Here is an 18,459-nt window from a genome sequence, read left to right as displayed (position 1 = left end):
TCATTCTGCCACTTAAAGTCAATATTAACATCACTGCTAACATACTTATATATAGATACACACTTGTTTGTGTTTGAAATTATCTCTGCCTCATCCAGAGCAGCCCAGGTGGCACATGTTGCCATGGCTGTCTTGGAAGTGCTGTCATAGTCTGGGCTGCTGTAACAACTAACTTAACTGGGGTAGCTGAAATACCAGAAATTCATTTCTCATAGTTCTGGAGGTTGGGAAGACCAGGGTCAGGTGATCAAGGTGTGGGCAGAATCCGTGTCTGCTGAGGGTATGTTGCTTTGTTTGTAGATGGCATCTTCTTTCTGTGTTCTCACCTGGTAGAAGCTGCACAGGCAGCTCTCTGTCTTTCATCAAGACACTAGAGCTCCGCCTTCATGACCTGATCACCTATGAAGGACACCGCCTCTTAACACCATCTTCTCTTGGGGGCTAGGACTTCAACATGTGAATTTTGGTGGGGGGAATGGGCACAAACATTAGTCTCAACAGATACCCTACCCTACTCTTCCCTCCACTTCCCTCCACTCCCTTCCGCATTCCTCTTCCTCCTTCTTTCCTTCCTCCCTTCCTGTGTTTCTTGACATGGTCTCACTATGTTGCCCAGGCTGGTCTAAAACTCCCGGGATTCATGTGATCCTCTTCCCTCAGGCTCCTGAGTACCTGGATTATAGGCCCATGCTACTTGCCCAACTTGCTTTTTATATATATTTTTAATTTGTTCAAATTAGTTTTACATGACAGTAGAATGCATTTTGACACATTGTACACAAATGGAGCACACCTTCTCATTCCTGTGGCTGTACATGGTGCTGAGTCACACCAGTAACACAATCACACAGGTATATAGGGTAATGAAGTCTGTCATTCTACTGCTGATTTTCATATTTTAAAAACTTTTTTTTTTAGTACCAGGAATTGAACCCAGGGGCCTTAGCCACTGAGCCACATGCCCAGCCCTTTTTCTTATTCTCACTGAGTTGCTTGGGGCCTTGCTAAGTTGATGAGGCTGGCTTTGAACTTTCTGTCCTCCTGCCTCTGTTTTCTGAGCTGCTGGGATTACAGGTGTGCACTAATGTGCCTGGTTAAAAACTCATTTTTAACAATGCTTTAATGATATCTTATATGACTTATGTATTCTCTTAACTATAAAATTTTCATCATGTTTTACTCTTTATACTTATTTTAATATTATAAAAACAAGATTTTGAAAAATTTTCTCACCTTTCTCTTCACTTTTTTTTTTTTTTTTTTTGGTACCAAGGATTGAACTCAGGGGCACTCAGCCACTGGGGCACATCCCCAGCCCTATTTTATATTATATTTAGAGATGGGGTCTCACTGAATTGCTTAGGGCCTCGCTTTTGCTGCGGCTGGCTTTGAACTCACGATCCTCTTGCTTCAGCGTCCTTAGCAGCTAGGATTACAGGCTTGTACCAGCACACCCTGTTTTCTCTGCTCTTAATAATCAATATTCCAAATGAGAAATAACATAGGCTTTTTACCTTTGACAGAAGCTGAAGGTGGGGTTTGGGTTTGCAATTGTATTATGTGTTTCACGCAGTTAAATCATGTGGCTGTAGGTTGGAATATTGTCAGGAAGTAAATTTGTTTGCTCTGTTTAGCAACTGGGCTTGAGCTACTCTGAAAGAAACTAGCAAGAAAGGGAAAATATCTTAAGATTTTATAAAAACTTCTCATGTGTAGCTAATTGAATGTTATAATATTTAAAATTTTTTGTTCTTATTTGGTTTAGTCACTATTCATATATGAACCTTTTTCTATATTTTCTTTCTTCTTTCCCTATCCCTTTAAATTCTTTTCAGTGATGATCTATTTTCCTTACCTTACTGCCCGGGTAAGACCCTGGTGGTTGGAGCATCCTATGTCGCTTTGGAATGTGCTGGATTTCTTGCTGGTATTGGTTTGGATGTCACTGTTATGGTGCGGTCCATTCTCCTGAGAGGATTTGACCAGGACATGGCCAATAAAATTGGTGAACACATGGAAGAACATGGTATCAAGTTTATAAAGCAGTTTGTACCAATTAAAGTAAGTGGGGTTGACCATGGGTTTACTGATTTTGTACTCATGATGAAAGGCAAACAGAGGGTTAGGGTTGGGTAGTGGAGACATCGTTTGGGCATTATAAACCGTCCCGATTCCTCACCTTTTATATATTGAAATAAGCTTGTACCTGCCCACTGCTTAAATAACTGCTCTTATTTACGGATTAATTCAACTTACTCTTTTGGTACTTTCTTGATTAAAACTTTCCGTTTTTGCATTCTTTTATAATGTTGTCTTTGGTCTGCTGTATTTTATTTCATCATATGTACCAGAGATTTAAAAATAAGGGTTCAAGGGTAGGCTGACTTTGTTTTTCTTTGTGAGACATTTTCCCTGGGTATGTGATATATTAAATTATGTCCTATGTCACTCTGGCTTTCCAGGAAACAGTTAACTTCATTTCATTTTATGGGCTCTTTTTTGGTCATTTGATCTTTATTTCCAAAGGCCTAAAATATGCCAAATTATACCTGAGACCTTGTTAACATTACCACAATGTTTTGATATATGAGAGTGACAAAATTGATAAGTTAGTGATACTTTCCTTTAGTGCAGGATAGACTATCATGGTCAAGTTTAGAAATTTTAGCTATTTGTTTCCTCTTTCAGTGACTTGACTTGAGTTCTTTGTATGGCCATGTGTCTCTTTGCTGATGAGTAAAAGTATGAGCTTTGGGATAAGAATGACCCGTATTCAAATCTTGTCAGTTTCTACATGACTCATTCATTTAATGTCTGTGAGCCTTGGTTTCTTTTGTAAAGTGAGAAAGATAATGATTATCTCCGAGTTCTGGGTGAGGATTACATTAGCTAACTTTTAAGCCATTGGAACAGTACCTGGCATAAAAGAAGTCTAAGGGAATCCATTTCATAGTACTGTTGTGGGGATCGCAAGTCTGCTGTTTCTAGGAAGTAGATGGCTACATTTGCATTAAGGCTGTGAGTAAGAAACAACTGAATGTGTGGGTTTTGCTGGTAGTAAAGTTAATCTTATTGTGTAATCTCTTAATATTTGGAGAGTTTGTGGATCCTTTTGAAAACCTGGTGGACTGTGCCTCCTTAAATAGTATTATCAAAGTGTCTGGGTAGTGAATTATTGCTGTACCGTAAAGTGCTGAGTGGAAGGAGCCTTCTGTGAAGAGGTGGGAGAACAGGATATTTTGGTCAGAGGTTATAATGTATACAGAAAGGCTCTGGGGAGGAAAATTGGTCTAGATACAGAGAAAGCCTGGCTAGAGTACAAAGTGAATAAGGGCAACGATAGGATGAGGCTCTTTACTTACCATTTTGAAACAAATATAAGCTATGAGCCAATCGAATTCCTCTCCAAAGATGAGAACATTTTAATTTAAACAGGAGAGACTTCTAGTGCACTCCTAAGAGATTTAACTATATAAGAAAGGAAGAGAATTCAAGAAGAAAATCTTTACTGTTATTGATGTCAAAAGTAAAATGACCCTGAAGAATGTTCCCAAACAGAGTGATTATATTTTAAAGGTAGAGCAGAAATTGCAGGTGGTTTTATTGTTTTCTTCCAGGAAATATTTTATAAAAGCCCATGATTGGCTGTTACTCAGAGACAGTAGGTTAACTACAGACTTAAGGAAGTTTCCAGGTTGCAGTGCCTCTATGTCATTGTTACCCAGAATGGATTAGCCTTGACACCTTCCTGTAATAAGTTGGTATGTTCATTCTCTTGCTGTAGCACAGATGTTTCCCTTTCTGCCTCCTTCACAGCCATTGAAACACATACATCTCTTTGCCACTATGGTTTTTACAGCTTGGTAGCTGTCATTAAAATTATTAATAATTTACTTCAATACCTGTTCTTTGTTGTCAGTGATGTGACTATCTGAAGTCAGAAGGGAATTTCTGAATTTGAGCAGTAGTGACTTTCCCATGGTGAAAGCTTCTGGGTGAATTAATTATGAGATAGGAAATGGGAAAAGCAGTTGAGATATTGGTCTGATTTTTAGGGACTGGCATGTACATTCTCTGGCTTTTTTTTTTTTTTTTAAACCTGTTTTTCCCTCTGAACTTTACTATTTGAAAACAGCCTCTCTAAGAAGCAGTGTTAAGCTGTGACAAAGAAGGGGCTAAATAAAAGAATCTCGTATCATCCTAATGATGTGAAGGTGAGGTAATTGGGATATAAAATGCTTTTTAAGCCAGATTTTATATTTCAACTTTGGGTTAGCCAGATTGACAGGGAAGACAATTATTTTCCTTAATAAACGTCTGTCAAAACTTTATCACTTTTGCAGATTGAACAAATTGAAGCAGGGACACCAGGCCGACTCAGGGTGACAGCTCAGTCCACCAATAGCGAGGAAATCATTGAAGGAGAGTATAATACGGTAAGGAGATGCCCAGGGCACTATTACAACAGAAAGCAAGTAACATGCTTCTTGGTTCTCTGTTGTGTATTTACAGTGAGTCCTTTTAAAATCACTTATTCTGAGCCCCTTCTAAGATATCTTCAGTACTTCTGATATTATAATTTGTTTTGACAAAGGGTGGCTTCATATTTTCTGTACTGTAACTTAAAATATTGTTTTATCAAACGGCTAAAAAAGGTATCAGATGTTTTTGAATGAGTTAGAATTTTCTGTCCCTTTTACCTCCCAGCCTGCCACTTGGAAAATAACTTAATCAGTCATAGAGTGTGTTGTGTTTGTCTGTAAACTTGGCTGAGTTCATTAAGGCATTCATTCTTTCTCATTATTAATAAGAAACAAAGAGCTATTTCTGCTATATTATGTTGGAGAGGTTTTTTTTTTAATTGAGGCTTTTTAATTTGTTTTAACTTGTATTATTAAGTATTTATTACTAAGTGGGAAATGAAACTATATTAGCTTAATAATCTGAAAAATGTTTAATTCATGCAAAGGTTTTTAAAAAGTGTATTAATTTTTCAGGTACTGCTGGCAATAGGAAGAGATTCTTGTACAAGAAATATTGGCTTAGAAACAGTGGGGGTGAAGATAAATGAAAAGTAAGAAAAAACATTGTCATTCAGTGCTATTTCACTTATTCATAACATTGATCAATTCTAGAGTATTTTAAAGTTATTTTTAACATAGTTGGAGAGTTCCCTTTTTTGGTTTAGAAAATAGAACACTCTTCAGTGCCACTCATATTAGTGTTTCCTGCATTTATTTTGTTTTGTGGTTATTTTAATTTAGAATTGTCTCTGTAAGGTTTCTTTCTTTTTTTTGGCCATACTAATAGGCTCAAACCCAGCACTCTACCTCTGAGCTACATCTGTAGCCCCCTTATAATAATTTTATTTTGATAAAGGGTCTTGCTAAGTTGCCTGGGCTGGCATTAAACTTGTGATCCTCGTGCCTCAGCCTCCCAAGTAGCTGGGTCTATAGGTGTACACAATGTACTGTGCCTGGACAGAGGTTTCCTATAGTTTTCTTATTTCTTTGATTTTTCACAGTACTGCCAGGATTGTCACTAATCGTTTTGGTTCTTCTAAGCTTTTTAATAATACACTAGAACATCGTTCTCAGCGTCAGTTTGGGGCTTCATGGGGAGAAAGGGGATTTAGTTCTATTCAGTTGATATTGGTAATGTCAGTAATTTTTAATTAAACGAATTTACAGAACTGGCAAAATACCTGTCACGGATGAAGAACAGACCAATGTGCCTTACATCTATGCCATTGGTGATATATTGGAGGGAAAGCTGGAACTTACCCCAGTGGCCATCCAGGCAGGAAGATTGCTGGCCCAGAGGCTTTATGCTGGCTCCACTGTCAAGGCAAGTGCTGAGACACTCTTTTTAATAATCCTCTCTGTCCCGTTTAGTGGTGCAGTTGGGAAATGTACCAGGTTTGAGTAATTTAGTACTTTGGTAATGACATTCTAGATCTGCTTTATTAAGTGTATTCCAAATGATACATTGTTAGGTCTGCTATACATTTGTGACTTTATTATGAAAATTGTCACTTTTGGAATTACACTTAGAATAAAGAGGAGCTAGTTGTGTTTCATGTACTTACAATAGTTGCATTTTCCATCAGTTTCATTATTATCACTGAAAGTATAATTTTCTAAGTCTTTTTTTTTTGTACCTATCTAAGCTATAAAAGGATTTGGGGATTTTAGGCAAAAGTTTCAGTGTGCAAAGTTGTTTAAACTACTGTTCAGATTTTGTTCCCCAGTCCTTTCAAAGAAAATGTCTTTTGTTCTTGGGATATTAAATATGTTTTATGCTAATGTTAATGCTTTAGAGTGATTTTGTTTAAAGACACAGTAGAAAATTGAATGCTTCCTTTTGTAGTATAGAACCAGATGGCCAAAAAGAATAATATACCCTAATTATTTTTTAAAAAGGAATTCTGGGAAAATGAATTGTGAAGAATTTAGTTACTACCCATTTTCCTTGAATATAAATCATCATGGGTTGGCTACAGTAATGGAAATCTCATGGAATGATGCTAGTACAGTTTATTTGTGGCCTGGAGTTATTCTGGATTTGTAGCATAATAAAATCTGATTAGAGATTAGGGGTAGAAGGGTTCTGTCAGAGTGGCTAGATAGGGTTCATATTCCTATTGGAACAAAGATAACAAGATCACCTCTTTGAGTTAAATCTTATATTCATTATCGAAGTTAATGAGTATCTGGTAAGTCAAGAAAGGGCATTCAGAAATATAGCTTGAGATGTATTTGGTTTTTTAATTTATATCTTGCAGATTCCTGAAATAAAAAAGAAATATTTTTATATAACAGCAATAACCAAAGGGTGAACATGAAAAAGATTGCACTAAATTTGAAATCATGTGGCACAGAATTTCTTAAAATCTGGATATTTTCATTTCCTTGTGGATAGTCCTTCTACATCTTGTTGGTAGTCTCAAGTGAATCTCTGGGGGTCTGAGAACTCTCTTTGTGTAACCCCCTCCTCTTTGGTAGTCTGCCTTGTAGCTGCAAGCCACCCTGGCTGCCCTGAGCTGTCATCACTGTCTCTGACTGGGAAAGACTGCCAGGCTCTTCTAGTTTCCCCTCACGGCATGGAGGTCCAGGAGTCCTTCTGGGCAGTAACCCCGAGCCAGCAGAGGCCCCCTCCTTCTGTTTCCCTTCTCTTGAGGGCCACAGGTGCTGCTGCTTGTCCAATGTCCATTTTTGTCTGGTTTGTTCTTATTTAATGTAGGAAGGTAGCTCTGGCTCGTGGCATACCAATAACTTGAAGTGGATATCTGCCTTTTGTATTAGAGAAATCCAAGGATGTTTATGGTCTTTTTAGAGAATAAGAATTATATTTATTGTTTCTGGCATATTTTAAAGATTTTATACTCTATTTTAGAGAATGAGAATTGCATTTTTCACATTTTAAATGTAGAATGTTGCTTAGGCTTATTGTCTTCTAGTGGTCTTCGTTCCCATTTTAGTGGCTCCATAATAGTACACTGACAGTATGTATGTGTTACATTCTAATTCTTGGGGGTTATTTTAAAGCCACTTTTAATATTGCCACTGTTGAAGGAGGACTGCAGCAAAACTCAATCAGTATATGTAACCTTTTCTATGTATGAAATTTTCATACCATTATAATTATAGTAGCATGTTATTGTAATAACATAATCTTATAAATTTTTTAAAAGTAGGATTATTGATCCAAAGGTGTAAAATACTTTTATGACTCCTATATGTATTACCTAATTGATTTCAAAGAATTCTGTTGATTTTTGTCTCTAATCTGAGATTATCAGGTCTGATAATTTCCTATATATTGTTTTTTGCTATTTTATTTAGAGGAGAGAAAGTGGTAATTGAAGGTAACATCAGTTGGTAGCTGCCACAATATGAGGATGCTGATCTTTTCTTTATAATCATTCTTGTCAGACTTCAAGCCTCTAAAAAAGCTTTTCACATGAGTGGGTGATTCTCAGTGTAGTTAGTGTCTGTGATTGGGATTTCACATGCTTTTGATAGAAATTTATTTCTGCTTTCCTTTCCCACTTTTGAACCATTTTAAAAATTTTTCTAATTTGTTATATATGACAGTAGAATGCATCTTCGATTCATATTACACATATAGAGCATGACTTTTCCTGTCTCTGGTTGTACACAAAGTAGAGTCACACTATTTGTGTCATCATACATGTACTTAGGGTATTGATGTTCATCTCATTCCACCATCTTCCTTACCCCTAGACCCCCTTCTTCCCCTGTCTCCCCTTTGCCCTATCTAAAGTTCCTCCATTCCTCCCATGCTCCCCACCCCAATCCCCATTATGGATCAGCATCCTCATATTGGAGAAACCATTTGGCATTTGTTTTTTTGGGATTGACTTACTTCACTTAGCATAATATTCTCCAACTCCATCCATTTACCTGCAAATGCCATGATTTTATTCTCTTTTAATGCTGAGTAATATTTCATTGTGTATATATGCCACATTTCCTTTATCCATTCACCTACTGAAGGGCATCTAGGTTGGTTTCACAATTTTGCTATTGTGAATTGTGTTGCTCTTATACATTGATGTGGCTGTGTCCCTATAATACGCTTTTTTAAAGTCCTTTGGGTATAAACCGAGGAGAGGGATAGCTGGGTCAAATGGTGGTTCCATTCCAAGTTTTCCAAGGAGTCTCTATACTGCTTTCCAGATTGACTGCAATTTGCAGTCCCACCAGCAATGTATGAGTGTGCCTTTTCCCCCACATCCTTCTAACACTTATTGTTGTTTGTATTCTTGATAGCTGCCATTCTGACTGGAGTGAGATGAAATTTTAGAGTAGTTTTGATTTGTATTTCTCTAATTGCTGGTGATGTTGAACATTTTGTCATATCTGTTCAGTTCCTTGGCCCATTCATTGATTTTTTTTTCGGGGGTGGGTGTTAAGATTTTGAGTGCTTTATATATCCCAGAGATTAATGCTCTATCTGATGTTCATGTGGTAAAAATTTGCTACCATCCTGTAGGCTCTCTGTTCACCTCACCATAAGCTCTCTATTCACCTCTTTATTCACCTCACTCTATTTATCTCACTTTGTCTTTTGGCGAGAAGAAGCTTTTTAGTTTGAATCCATCCCATTTATTGATTCTTGATTTTATTTCTTAATGCTATAGGAGTCTTTTTAAGGAAGTCAGGCCTAATGTGACAAAATGGATTCTATCCATTATCCATTTTATCCTACTTTATCTTCTATTAGGCACAGGGTCTCTGCTTTAATTCCTAGGTCCTTGATCCACTATGAGTTGAGTTTTGTCCATGGTGAGAGATAGGGGTTTAATTTCATTTTGTGTGCATGGATTTCCAATTTTCCTAGCACCATTTGTTGAAGAGGCTATCTTTTCTTTAATATATGTTTTTGGCACCTTTGTCTAATATAAAATAACTGTAATTATGTGGGTTTGTCTCTGTGTTCTCTGTTTTTCACCTTTGGTCTACAAGTCTGTTTTGGTGCCAATATCATGCTGTTTTTTGTTACTATTGCTCTGTAGTATAGTTTAAGGTCTGGTATAGTGATGCCACCTACTTCACCCTTCCTGCTAAGGATTGCTTTAGTTATTCTGGGTCTCTTATTTTTCCAGATGAATTTGATGACTGCTTTTTCTATTTCCATGAGGAATGTCATTGGGATTTTGATTGGAATTGCATTAAATCTATATAGTGCTTTTGGTAGTATGGTCATTTTGAAAATATTTATTCTGCCTATCCAGGAACAAGGTAGATCTTTCCATCTTCTAAGGTCTTCTTTAATTTCTTTCTTTAGCATTTAAAAAAAATATTTATTTTTTTAGTTTTTTAGGTGACACAATATTTTTATTTTCCTTTATGTGGTGCTGAGGATCGAACCCAGTGCCTCATGCATGCCAGGCAAGCACGCTACCACTTGAGCCACATCCCGAGTCCTCTTTAGCATTTTGTAATTTTCATTGTAGAGCATTTGTAAATTTCATTGTCACCTCTTTCATTAAATTGATTCCCAGGTATTTTGTTTATTTTTTTTTTTGTGACTATTGTAAAATGGGTAGATTTCCTAGTTTTTCTTTCAGAGGATTTGTCACTGATGTACAGAAATGCTTTTGGTTTATGGGTATTGATTTTATATCCTGCTACTTGGCTGAATTCATTTATTGTTTTGTGGTGGAATTTTTTGGGTCTTCTAGGTATATATCATATCATCGGCAAATAGTGATAATTTGAATTCTTTTTCCTATCTGTATCCCTTTAATTTATTTTGTCTAATTGCTCTGGCTAGAGTTTCAAGAACTGTGTTAAATAGGAGTGATGAAAGAGGACATCCCTGTCTTATTCCATTTTTTAGAAGGAATGCTTTCAGGTTTTCTTCATTTAGAATAATGTTGGCTTGGGGCTTAGCATAGATACCTTTTATACTGTTGAGGTATGTTCCTGTTATCCCTAGTTTTTCTAGTGTTTTGAACATGAAGGGATGCTGTATTTGTCAAATGCTTTTTCTGCATCTATTGAGATGATCATATGATTCTTATTTTTAAGTCTGTTGATGTGATGAATTACATTTATAGATTTCCATATGTTGATCCAACCTTGCATTCCTGGGATGAACCTCACTTGACCATGGTGCACTATCTTTTTGATATGATTTGTGTTTGATTTGCCAGAATTTTATTGAGGATTTTTGTATCTATGTTCATTAGAGATACTGGTCTGAAGTTTTCTTTGATGTGTCTTTGTCTGGTTTTGGAATCAGGATGTTATTGGCCTCATAGAATGAGTTTGCAAGTGTACTTTTGAATCATTTTTAAGAATACCTGTTTTAGGATTTGCCTATCATAATTCTCTTCCCTGGTTTTGAAACAGTGTGACTATGAAAATGTTCCAACAACCGTATTTACTCCTTTGGAATATGGTGCTTGCGGCCTTTCAGAAGAGAAGGCTGTAGAGAAATTTGGGGAGGAGAACATTGAGGTAAGCTCTTCTTTTTTTCTTCATCTTGGACTAATCTATACTACTTTTTTTCATCAAAATTTTAAAGTAATTTCAAGTATACACAAAAGTTTTAAAATAATGCAAAGAACTTCCTTATAGCCATTGTCTAGACTCAATTATTATTACATTTTGTTCATTTATTTTATAAACTTTCATATTCTCTTGCTCTTTGTGTATATGTATAATTTCCTCTGAGCCATTTCGGAGTAAATTGAATGCTACTTTTTATCCTTTGATATTTCAGTGTATTTGTAATGAACAAGGGTGAACCACATTTATTTAGTTTTAATTATTGAAATATGAGAAATACAGCAAAGTGAAAACAAAAAAAAAAGTTTTCTTGCTTTGACCTATGTAATGATTGCTATTTTAACATTACTGTCTGATCTATATTAACTTCACCAGTCACTTTTTATCATGTAGTAAAGACATTGTATATTAAATATGACTTTTTAAAAAATATTTTTTAGTTGCTAATGGATTTTTCACTTTATTTGTTTGGTTATATGTGGTGTTGAGGATCGAACCCAGGGCCTCACACATGCCAGACAAGGGCTTTACCACTGAGCCACAACCCCAGTCCCTGTATATGACTTTTTAATATACACAAATAATACTACTTAAAAGGACTGCAGCATGCATTTAAATCACAGGGGAAAATCTTTCCAGTAAAACATTCTAAAATTTTTTTTTATTCACAGATTTGTGAATAAAAGTCAACCTTATGATATAAAACCCTCTTTTTTTCTTAAATACTTTTAAATTGATGAATCTTTATTTTATTCATTTATTTATATAATGTGGTGCTGAGAATTGAACCTAGTGCCCCACACATGCTAGGCAAGCACTCTACCACTGAGCCACAACCCCAACCCATAAAAGCTTCTTTTAACTACCTGACAATCTTTTATTTTATGCATGGATAGTAGCATGAAATATCTTGGTTTATTAGGAACACATTATTAACATTTTTTTCTGATTTTAAAAATAGTATAACTTCATTTATAGAATGTTTGAAACAGCAAAAAGACTATATTTTAATTCATGAAGAAATGACTGCTATTAATATTTTTGCATATTTCCATCTAGACCATAAATATTTATACAAATTGAATATTCCTAATCTGAAGTGGTTGGGACCAGATTTTTTTTTTCTTTTGCACATATATAATGAGATGTGGCTGGGATTGGACCCAAGAAATATGAAATCCACTTGTTTCAATTTATACACATAGTTTGAAGGTGTGGAATATTTTCCTCTTTGGCATCCTATCAGCACTCACATCCTCCGATTTTAGAGCATTTCAGATTTTAGATGAAGATTAGGGATGCTCAACCTCTGTTGCAAGTATGTGTGTATATATGTGGGAGCATTAATTTTGTGTGGGTGGGCGCATGTTAAGTTTTCAAAGTATGATTAACTGTTTTCATTTTTGTCTGTCCTTCAATTTTCTAAAAACACCATTTTTAGAAATGTGTAATAATTTGAATTTTTAAGGGATGTCATACTTTAATTACCTTTTGTTTAGGTTGTTTATAGTTTTTCACAACTATAGATGAATGAATGTCTTTATAATTCATTGTTTATTGTTCTTTTTTTAAGGATAGATTACCTATCAAAGATATTTAAATTTTGAGGTTCCTAATAAATATTTTTATTTCTTCATAGACTTTTATGAAGAAAAACGAATATTTTTGTGTCAAAAGTAAGATGTTTGAGTTGAAATTTTGAAAAAATATAAGGAAAATAGGAAATTCATCACAGATTGTCTGTAACATAGCAATTGTTAGCAGTTTGGAGTAATGTTCTTAATCTTTTCCCTTCATAATTGTTGCAATACTGTACATTTAATTTTGCAACCTACATTTATTTAAAAAAATTAATCATGTCATCATAACCAATGTGCTTTTACAAGGATCACTAACTGTGTGTTTTGAACTGAGGCCTTAACAGTTGCAGGAGAAAAATCTATCTTTGAGTTATCTGTGAGTTAATCTCAGCCAGTATGTCTACCCTCCCTGCACCCTCAGGTGCTGTTAGTGATAATGCCATAAGAGGAAATGTCTTTTGGAAATATAAACAAGGGATCTAGATGATTGTGATGATTATTTCTGGCTCTTTATTTGTTTCTTGTCCAAAGTTGTCATTCTTATGAGGTAAACAAACTATGTTGAGTTTTTTGAGTTAGTTTTTAAAAAATTAATTAATTGATTGATTTTAATCAGGTATATTGGTTAGTTTTTAGTATAGGACAGTAGTTACATGACTTCTTTCATTTCCTATTTTCTTTATTTTTGTTTTTAGTTTAATTTATTTTGTTTAGTTTTTGTTTTTTTCAGTGGTACTGGGGATCGAACCCAGTGCCTTGCACATGCTAGGCAAGCACTCTACCACTGAGCCACAACACCAGCCCATCATTTCCTATTTATCTTGTTACTATTACTTAAGGTTTACTTTGAGGTTGGATTATTATTAAGGGATGAATTTATTTCAAAAAATCCCTGAGTAGGGTATGTCAATTGCCTTTATACCATCTCCTGTGAATTCATGGATTTTATCATTTAATTAAACTCTTAATTATTAAACAACTTTTTCTTTCACCAGATCTGAAGTCTGCAAACTTGCTACTTAAGAAAGTTTAAATTGTGCTTATATCCTTTTAGGTTTACCATAGTTTCTTTTGGCCACTGGAATGGACAGTTCCATCAAGAGATAACAACAAATGTTATGCAAAAATAGTCTGTAATCTGAAAGACAATGTAAGTACAATTCTGAATCCTTCTAATAATCTCATTTAGCTTTTAATATATGGTTGAATTTTTAAAGTCTGTACTTATATTTTAGTTGTAAATGGACACAATAACTGTTCTTACCTGGTGCTGAGGATTGAACCCAGTGCCTCAAACATGCTAAGTGAGAGTTCTATCACTGAGCCACAACACCAGCCCATGTAGCTCTATTTTTATTATTGGGAAACTGAGATTTTACTGCTTGGCACCTCTAAAATTCAGGAGACAAAGGTTGATGAAGAAAAACAAATTTATTGAAAGCTTGAGGAAGATAGAGGAGACCTTTTTGTCTTAAGTTTCCATCTTTGTGGAGCTCAGAGAAACAGGTTTTATAAGAGGGGAAGGTGATACACTGAGACAACAGGCAGGAACTGCACATGCGTAGACTTAACTAGGCTGTGCTAACCCAGGATGTTATAGTTCATTTCCCTGTCACCTGGCCCAAGTCAGGGGGTTCTCAGTTTGCACTCTCAGCAGGAGATGCAGAAGAGCAGCTATGAAAAAGTTGTTTTTACTTTTAAAGTTGCTGTGCTTGATTTTGACCACACACTGTGTAGGGCACTACTCTAGTGTCTCACCTGCAGTCCCCCAGCTGTGTGCTCACCCTTCACTGGCAGAGGCCTTGGCTCCACTGCCTGCATTCCCTGTCATTCCCCACGGCTGCACTGGTGCAGGGCCCTATACATAAGTAGCAGGCAATCAGTTCAGGGCAGGAAAGAACCCAAGGAACAACTTCTGTGTTTGTGTTTATAAGTGAGTAGCAATGAAGTCACTGACTATCTAGAAATAATGAACAAAAAAGTATAGGAGTGATGCAGATTTGAGCTCCAGCTGCTGGCACCAGAGAAACCTGCCTTGGGAAGAGCCCTTAACTGAGGTCCGATTCGAGCTCTACCTGGAGCCTCTGGTAGCTAAGCCTGTTGGCATACTCCCAGGCCTGGGAGAGTTTGTGTCTTTACAGAATGAGGGACTGAAGCATCAGTGTTCTTCAAACTCTTGACTGCTGCCACACAGTAATGCCGGGTTTCTGTTCTCGGGACTAAAAGGCTCAGGGGTCATTCTAGTTAAACTGGGCTAACTGGGCTGCACGAAATAACCACACAAGAGACACAAATAACTTTTTCTTTGGGGTCGCTGTGACGGCTCCTCTGACCTTAAGGGTCTGCAGAAAAAGAGCACGAGAGCATGCGCTGACCCCTTTTATTGAGGAGAAGCTATTCAAATGAGGCAAGGGGTCAGGTTTCAGGGGGCTGAGTCTCTCTTCGTGAGGTCCACTGTCAGCAGGTTGACTGACACCTGGGTAGGCCACACCCAAGGGCACAGTTAAGAGGAGGGGACACACACAAGGCACTTTCATGGAAGATTCTTTCCTAAACAGGGCAAGGGGTTATATTACAAAGAAACAGGTGAGCATAGCTTCACCCATGGGACTGTAGCAAGACACACCCATTTCTGTGACTGAGCGCCTCAGCACCCAGCTGGGGAGAGTAACTCAGTCACCCATAAGGTTGGCCTCCCACACAGTAAGAAATGTATTTTACATGATAAACCAGGACACATGTATGTTCATACACATACTCTTTTAAGTATTGTACTTAATCTTAGAAAATGGATAATTTTAAGTTACCTGGCACATTGCCTTTAAACAAAACGCCCTCAGTAAAAATATAAATAATGCTAAGGAATCTATTCATTAAAATGCCTAATAAGCTCTATTTTTAATCTTATATAGAAACTACTGCTCCAGACAGGGACATAATTGCAGATTTTTTTTAATATGTATTTTTTAGTTGTAGTTGGACACAATACCTTTATCTTATTTACTTATTTTCATGTGGTGCTGAGGTTCGAACCCAGGGCCTCACTTGTGCTATGCAAGCGCTTTACTGCTGAGCTACAATCCCAGCCCACAATTGCAGATTTTTTATTCTTTCTTTATTTTTTTGCAGAACCTAGAGTTTTAGGAGATACTTCTTAGATTCTCTACAAAAGAGGTCATCATTGAGGCATTTAATAAAAAAAATACTAGAATAATCCATAATGAATATGCCATTGGCATAAAAATGATTGTATATAGTTTTCTTTTTAGACATTTTATTAAAAGTTTGTTTATGTGTGCATACATTAGATATCCATTCTACTGCAAAGAAAAGATGTGGAAAAAGCATGAGGTATTCTTCTTGGCAATGTCACCTCTCTTGTTTGAGCGAGACTTCAGTTGCATGGAGCAACATCAAGTTTCCTTCATGCCAAGCAAATCTATTTTAACTATGTGCAGTTGTTTTTTCCCCCATTGTTATTTATTCTGGTAGCTTGCTTGTGTAATATGAAAAATAAGTTTCACTGCCAATAAACCTTCCTTACCTAAAGCAATTGAGGTCATAATATTTTCATGGACAAAGATAGTAACAAAGAAGATCTACGTTGTTGCTCTTCTGTCATGAGCAAGCTGATTCAAAAGCATGCTTCTAGAACTTCTGACTGTCCTTGGGGCATGCTTTACTCATTTTGAGTCAGTCATCTGACTTTAGTGTCTAAATGTCCTTGATTTTTTTTTTAATGTATTACTTTTTTTTTAATTGATTTTATTATTTTTTTAAATACACGATAACTGGAATGTATTACAATTCTCATTACACATATAGAGCACAATTTTTATGTTCATGCCATGTCCTTGATTTTTAAATCTGCTAGTTTTTACATATTTTAACATAGAATATATATAAATATATGTAAAGACAGGGAAAGTGCCCACAATTCAGAGTCATTGAACATTCTTGCCATATTTGCCATAATCACAGGTATTGTTTATAAATAGCGTAGATTTATTGAACACTTAACTGTATCAGATACTAAAAGATCTGCATTAATAGGTATTAATTTATTAATATGTTTAATAAGTATTAGCTTATTTAATTCTTATATAATCCTATGGCATATGCGCTGTTATTTCCTTCATTTTCTACTAGAGGAAACTGAAGCACATAAAATTTAAGTATTTATATCATTAATAACAGAGTTGGAATTTAATTCCAGTCAAGGTGGAGCCCTTTTAAGCCATCTCCTCCTCCTGTAGTCTTTTCAAAACTCCCCCAGAGGCACAACTCTGAAGTCAGAGGGTTTCTCTTTTTTGTTTCTGTTCGTTTATAATGTTATGTTTTTATAAATGTCACACAGTATTTTGTGGTTTTAGAATGTTATCTTCAGTAAATACAACATGGTGCATTGTTTGTTTGTTTTTTTTTAAATGTTTTTTTAGTTCTATGTGGACACATTGCCTTTATTTTATTTTTATGTGGTGCTGAGGATTGAACTCAGTGCTTCACATGTGCCAAGCGAGACTCTACCACTGAGCTACAATTTTTGCCTGCACCTTGTTTTTTAAATTTATTTTTATTTTTTGAAATCTTCCCATGTTATTGCATGTAAATCTAGTGTATTTTAAATTTTTTTAATAACTCACAACACAGATCTTCTTTATTCAACTTTGAACTCCTGATTGTCCAACACAGAATGTGTCACAGTACTTTGGCGCTAAAGTGACCTTTCTGATTGTTGCCAGAGACTGGCTGAATAGTTCTGCACCCAGTTGAATGGCCTCAAGTGTTGGGAGGAAAAGGGACTAGTTAGTTTAGCTTATTCAGGGTTGGCTCTTGAAAAACTGAGTATAGCCGTAGAATGCACCAGGTTTCTCTGCTCTTGGCAGAGGTAGCCTGAGTTTAGGATTTAGAATTTATCCAAAGTAATTCCCAAACAGGTAGCTCAGAGTTGCTAGACCTTTTCCTTTTGCTTTCAAAAGTATTTTCATACTGGAAGAGTCTTAACAGTATCTAATTGCTCTTTCTACTTCTTAAAACCTTAAATGATTTTTTTTTTTTTTTTTTAGTTTAAGTGACTGTTCTTGAGCCTCATGATTACCAGAGATAGTTTATGTGACACTGAGAAACCAAATAGGGAACACGGGGTCCCCAGCGCCTGTGTAACATCTGTCAGTGTTCAGTGGTTCAGGAACTGCAGATGTCTTTGCTTTTTAGTTTTCCATCCTCCTCCTCAGGTCCTTGTCAGGCCGTCTTGTCTCTTCCTCCTGCTCAACGTGCACGTCACGCTCCCCGTGGCGGCCCACACGAGGGAGTCTGCCTAATCAGTTTGTAGTGTCCAACTTCAGCATGAGTCTGTGGCCGTTTCTGACATGGGGTTTTTAGACTAGACCAGGGAAGTATTCAAGGCCAGATAGGAAAGGAAGGGGATAAAAATTAGCATGCTTTTTAAACTTTATTTATTTATTTTTATCTTAGGAACGTGTTGTGGGCTTTCACGTACTGGGCCCAAATGCTGGAGAAGTCACGCAGGGCTTCGCAGCTGCGCTCAAGTGTGGACTGACCAAGAGGCAGCTGGACAGCACGATTGGAATCCACCCCGTCTGTGCAGAGGTGGGTCATGTACACTCTCTGAGCTGTTTAGAAGTGTACATCATTGCCAGCGTGAGGAGCAGGCCTGGGACTGTGAACAGTGCTGTTCTCTGCTGCACCTGACCTACTTCTATATCTCCTGACCTTTGATAATGTTTGAGAGTACCTCAAAGGAAGGCCTTTCTCTCAAAACAATTTTTTTCAGATATTTATTACCAAACTGGAAATGTCTGTCATGCCTTTCAGTG

At 36.4% G+C, this 18,459-nt stretch overlaps 1 protein-coding gene across 4 annotated transcripts in view; it reads left to right on the top strand.

Annotated features, from left to right (window-relative positions):
- Positions 1–18,459, top strand: part of Txnrd1 (thioredoxin reductase 1) — a 59,974-nt gene that overhangs the window by 27,526 nt on the left and 13,989 nt on the right. For all 4 annotated transcript variants that reach the window (XM_078052915.1, XM_005322342.5, XM_078052914.1 and 1 more), the window contains exons 7-13: positions 1,836–2,061; positions 4,344–4,436; positions 4,998–5,074; positions 5,691–5,847; positions 10,884–10,991; positions 13,677–13,772; positions 18,098–18,232. In XM_078052915.1, coding sequence (XP_077909041.1) covers positions 1,836–2,061; positions 4,344–4,436; positions 4,998–5,074; positions 5,691–5,847; positions 10,884–10,991; positions 13,677–13,772; positions 18,098–18,232 — 892 coding nt within the window. The remainder of the gene's footprint in view (positions 1–1,835; positions 2,062–4,343; positions 4,437–4,997; positions 5,075–5,690; positions 5,848–10,883; positions 10,992–13,676; positions 13,773–18,097; positions 18,233–18,459) is intronic.

The sequence above is a fragment of the Ictidomys tridecemlineatus genome, chromosome 6, assembly GCF_052094955.1.
Source record: "Ictidomys tridecemlineatus isolate mIctTri1 chromosome 6, mIctTri1.hap1, whole genome shotgun sequence".
In the NCBI taxonomy this organism is placed as follows: Eukaryota; Metazoa; Chordata; class Mammalia; order Rodentia; family Sciuridae; genus Ictidomys; species Ictidomys tridecemlineatus.
The sequence above is the reverse complement of the archived record's forward strand: the minus strand, read 5'-3'. Positions and strand labels throughout refer to the sequence as shown.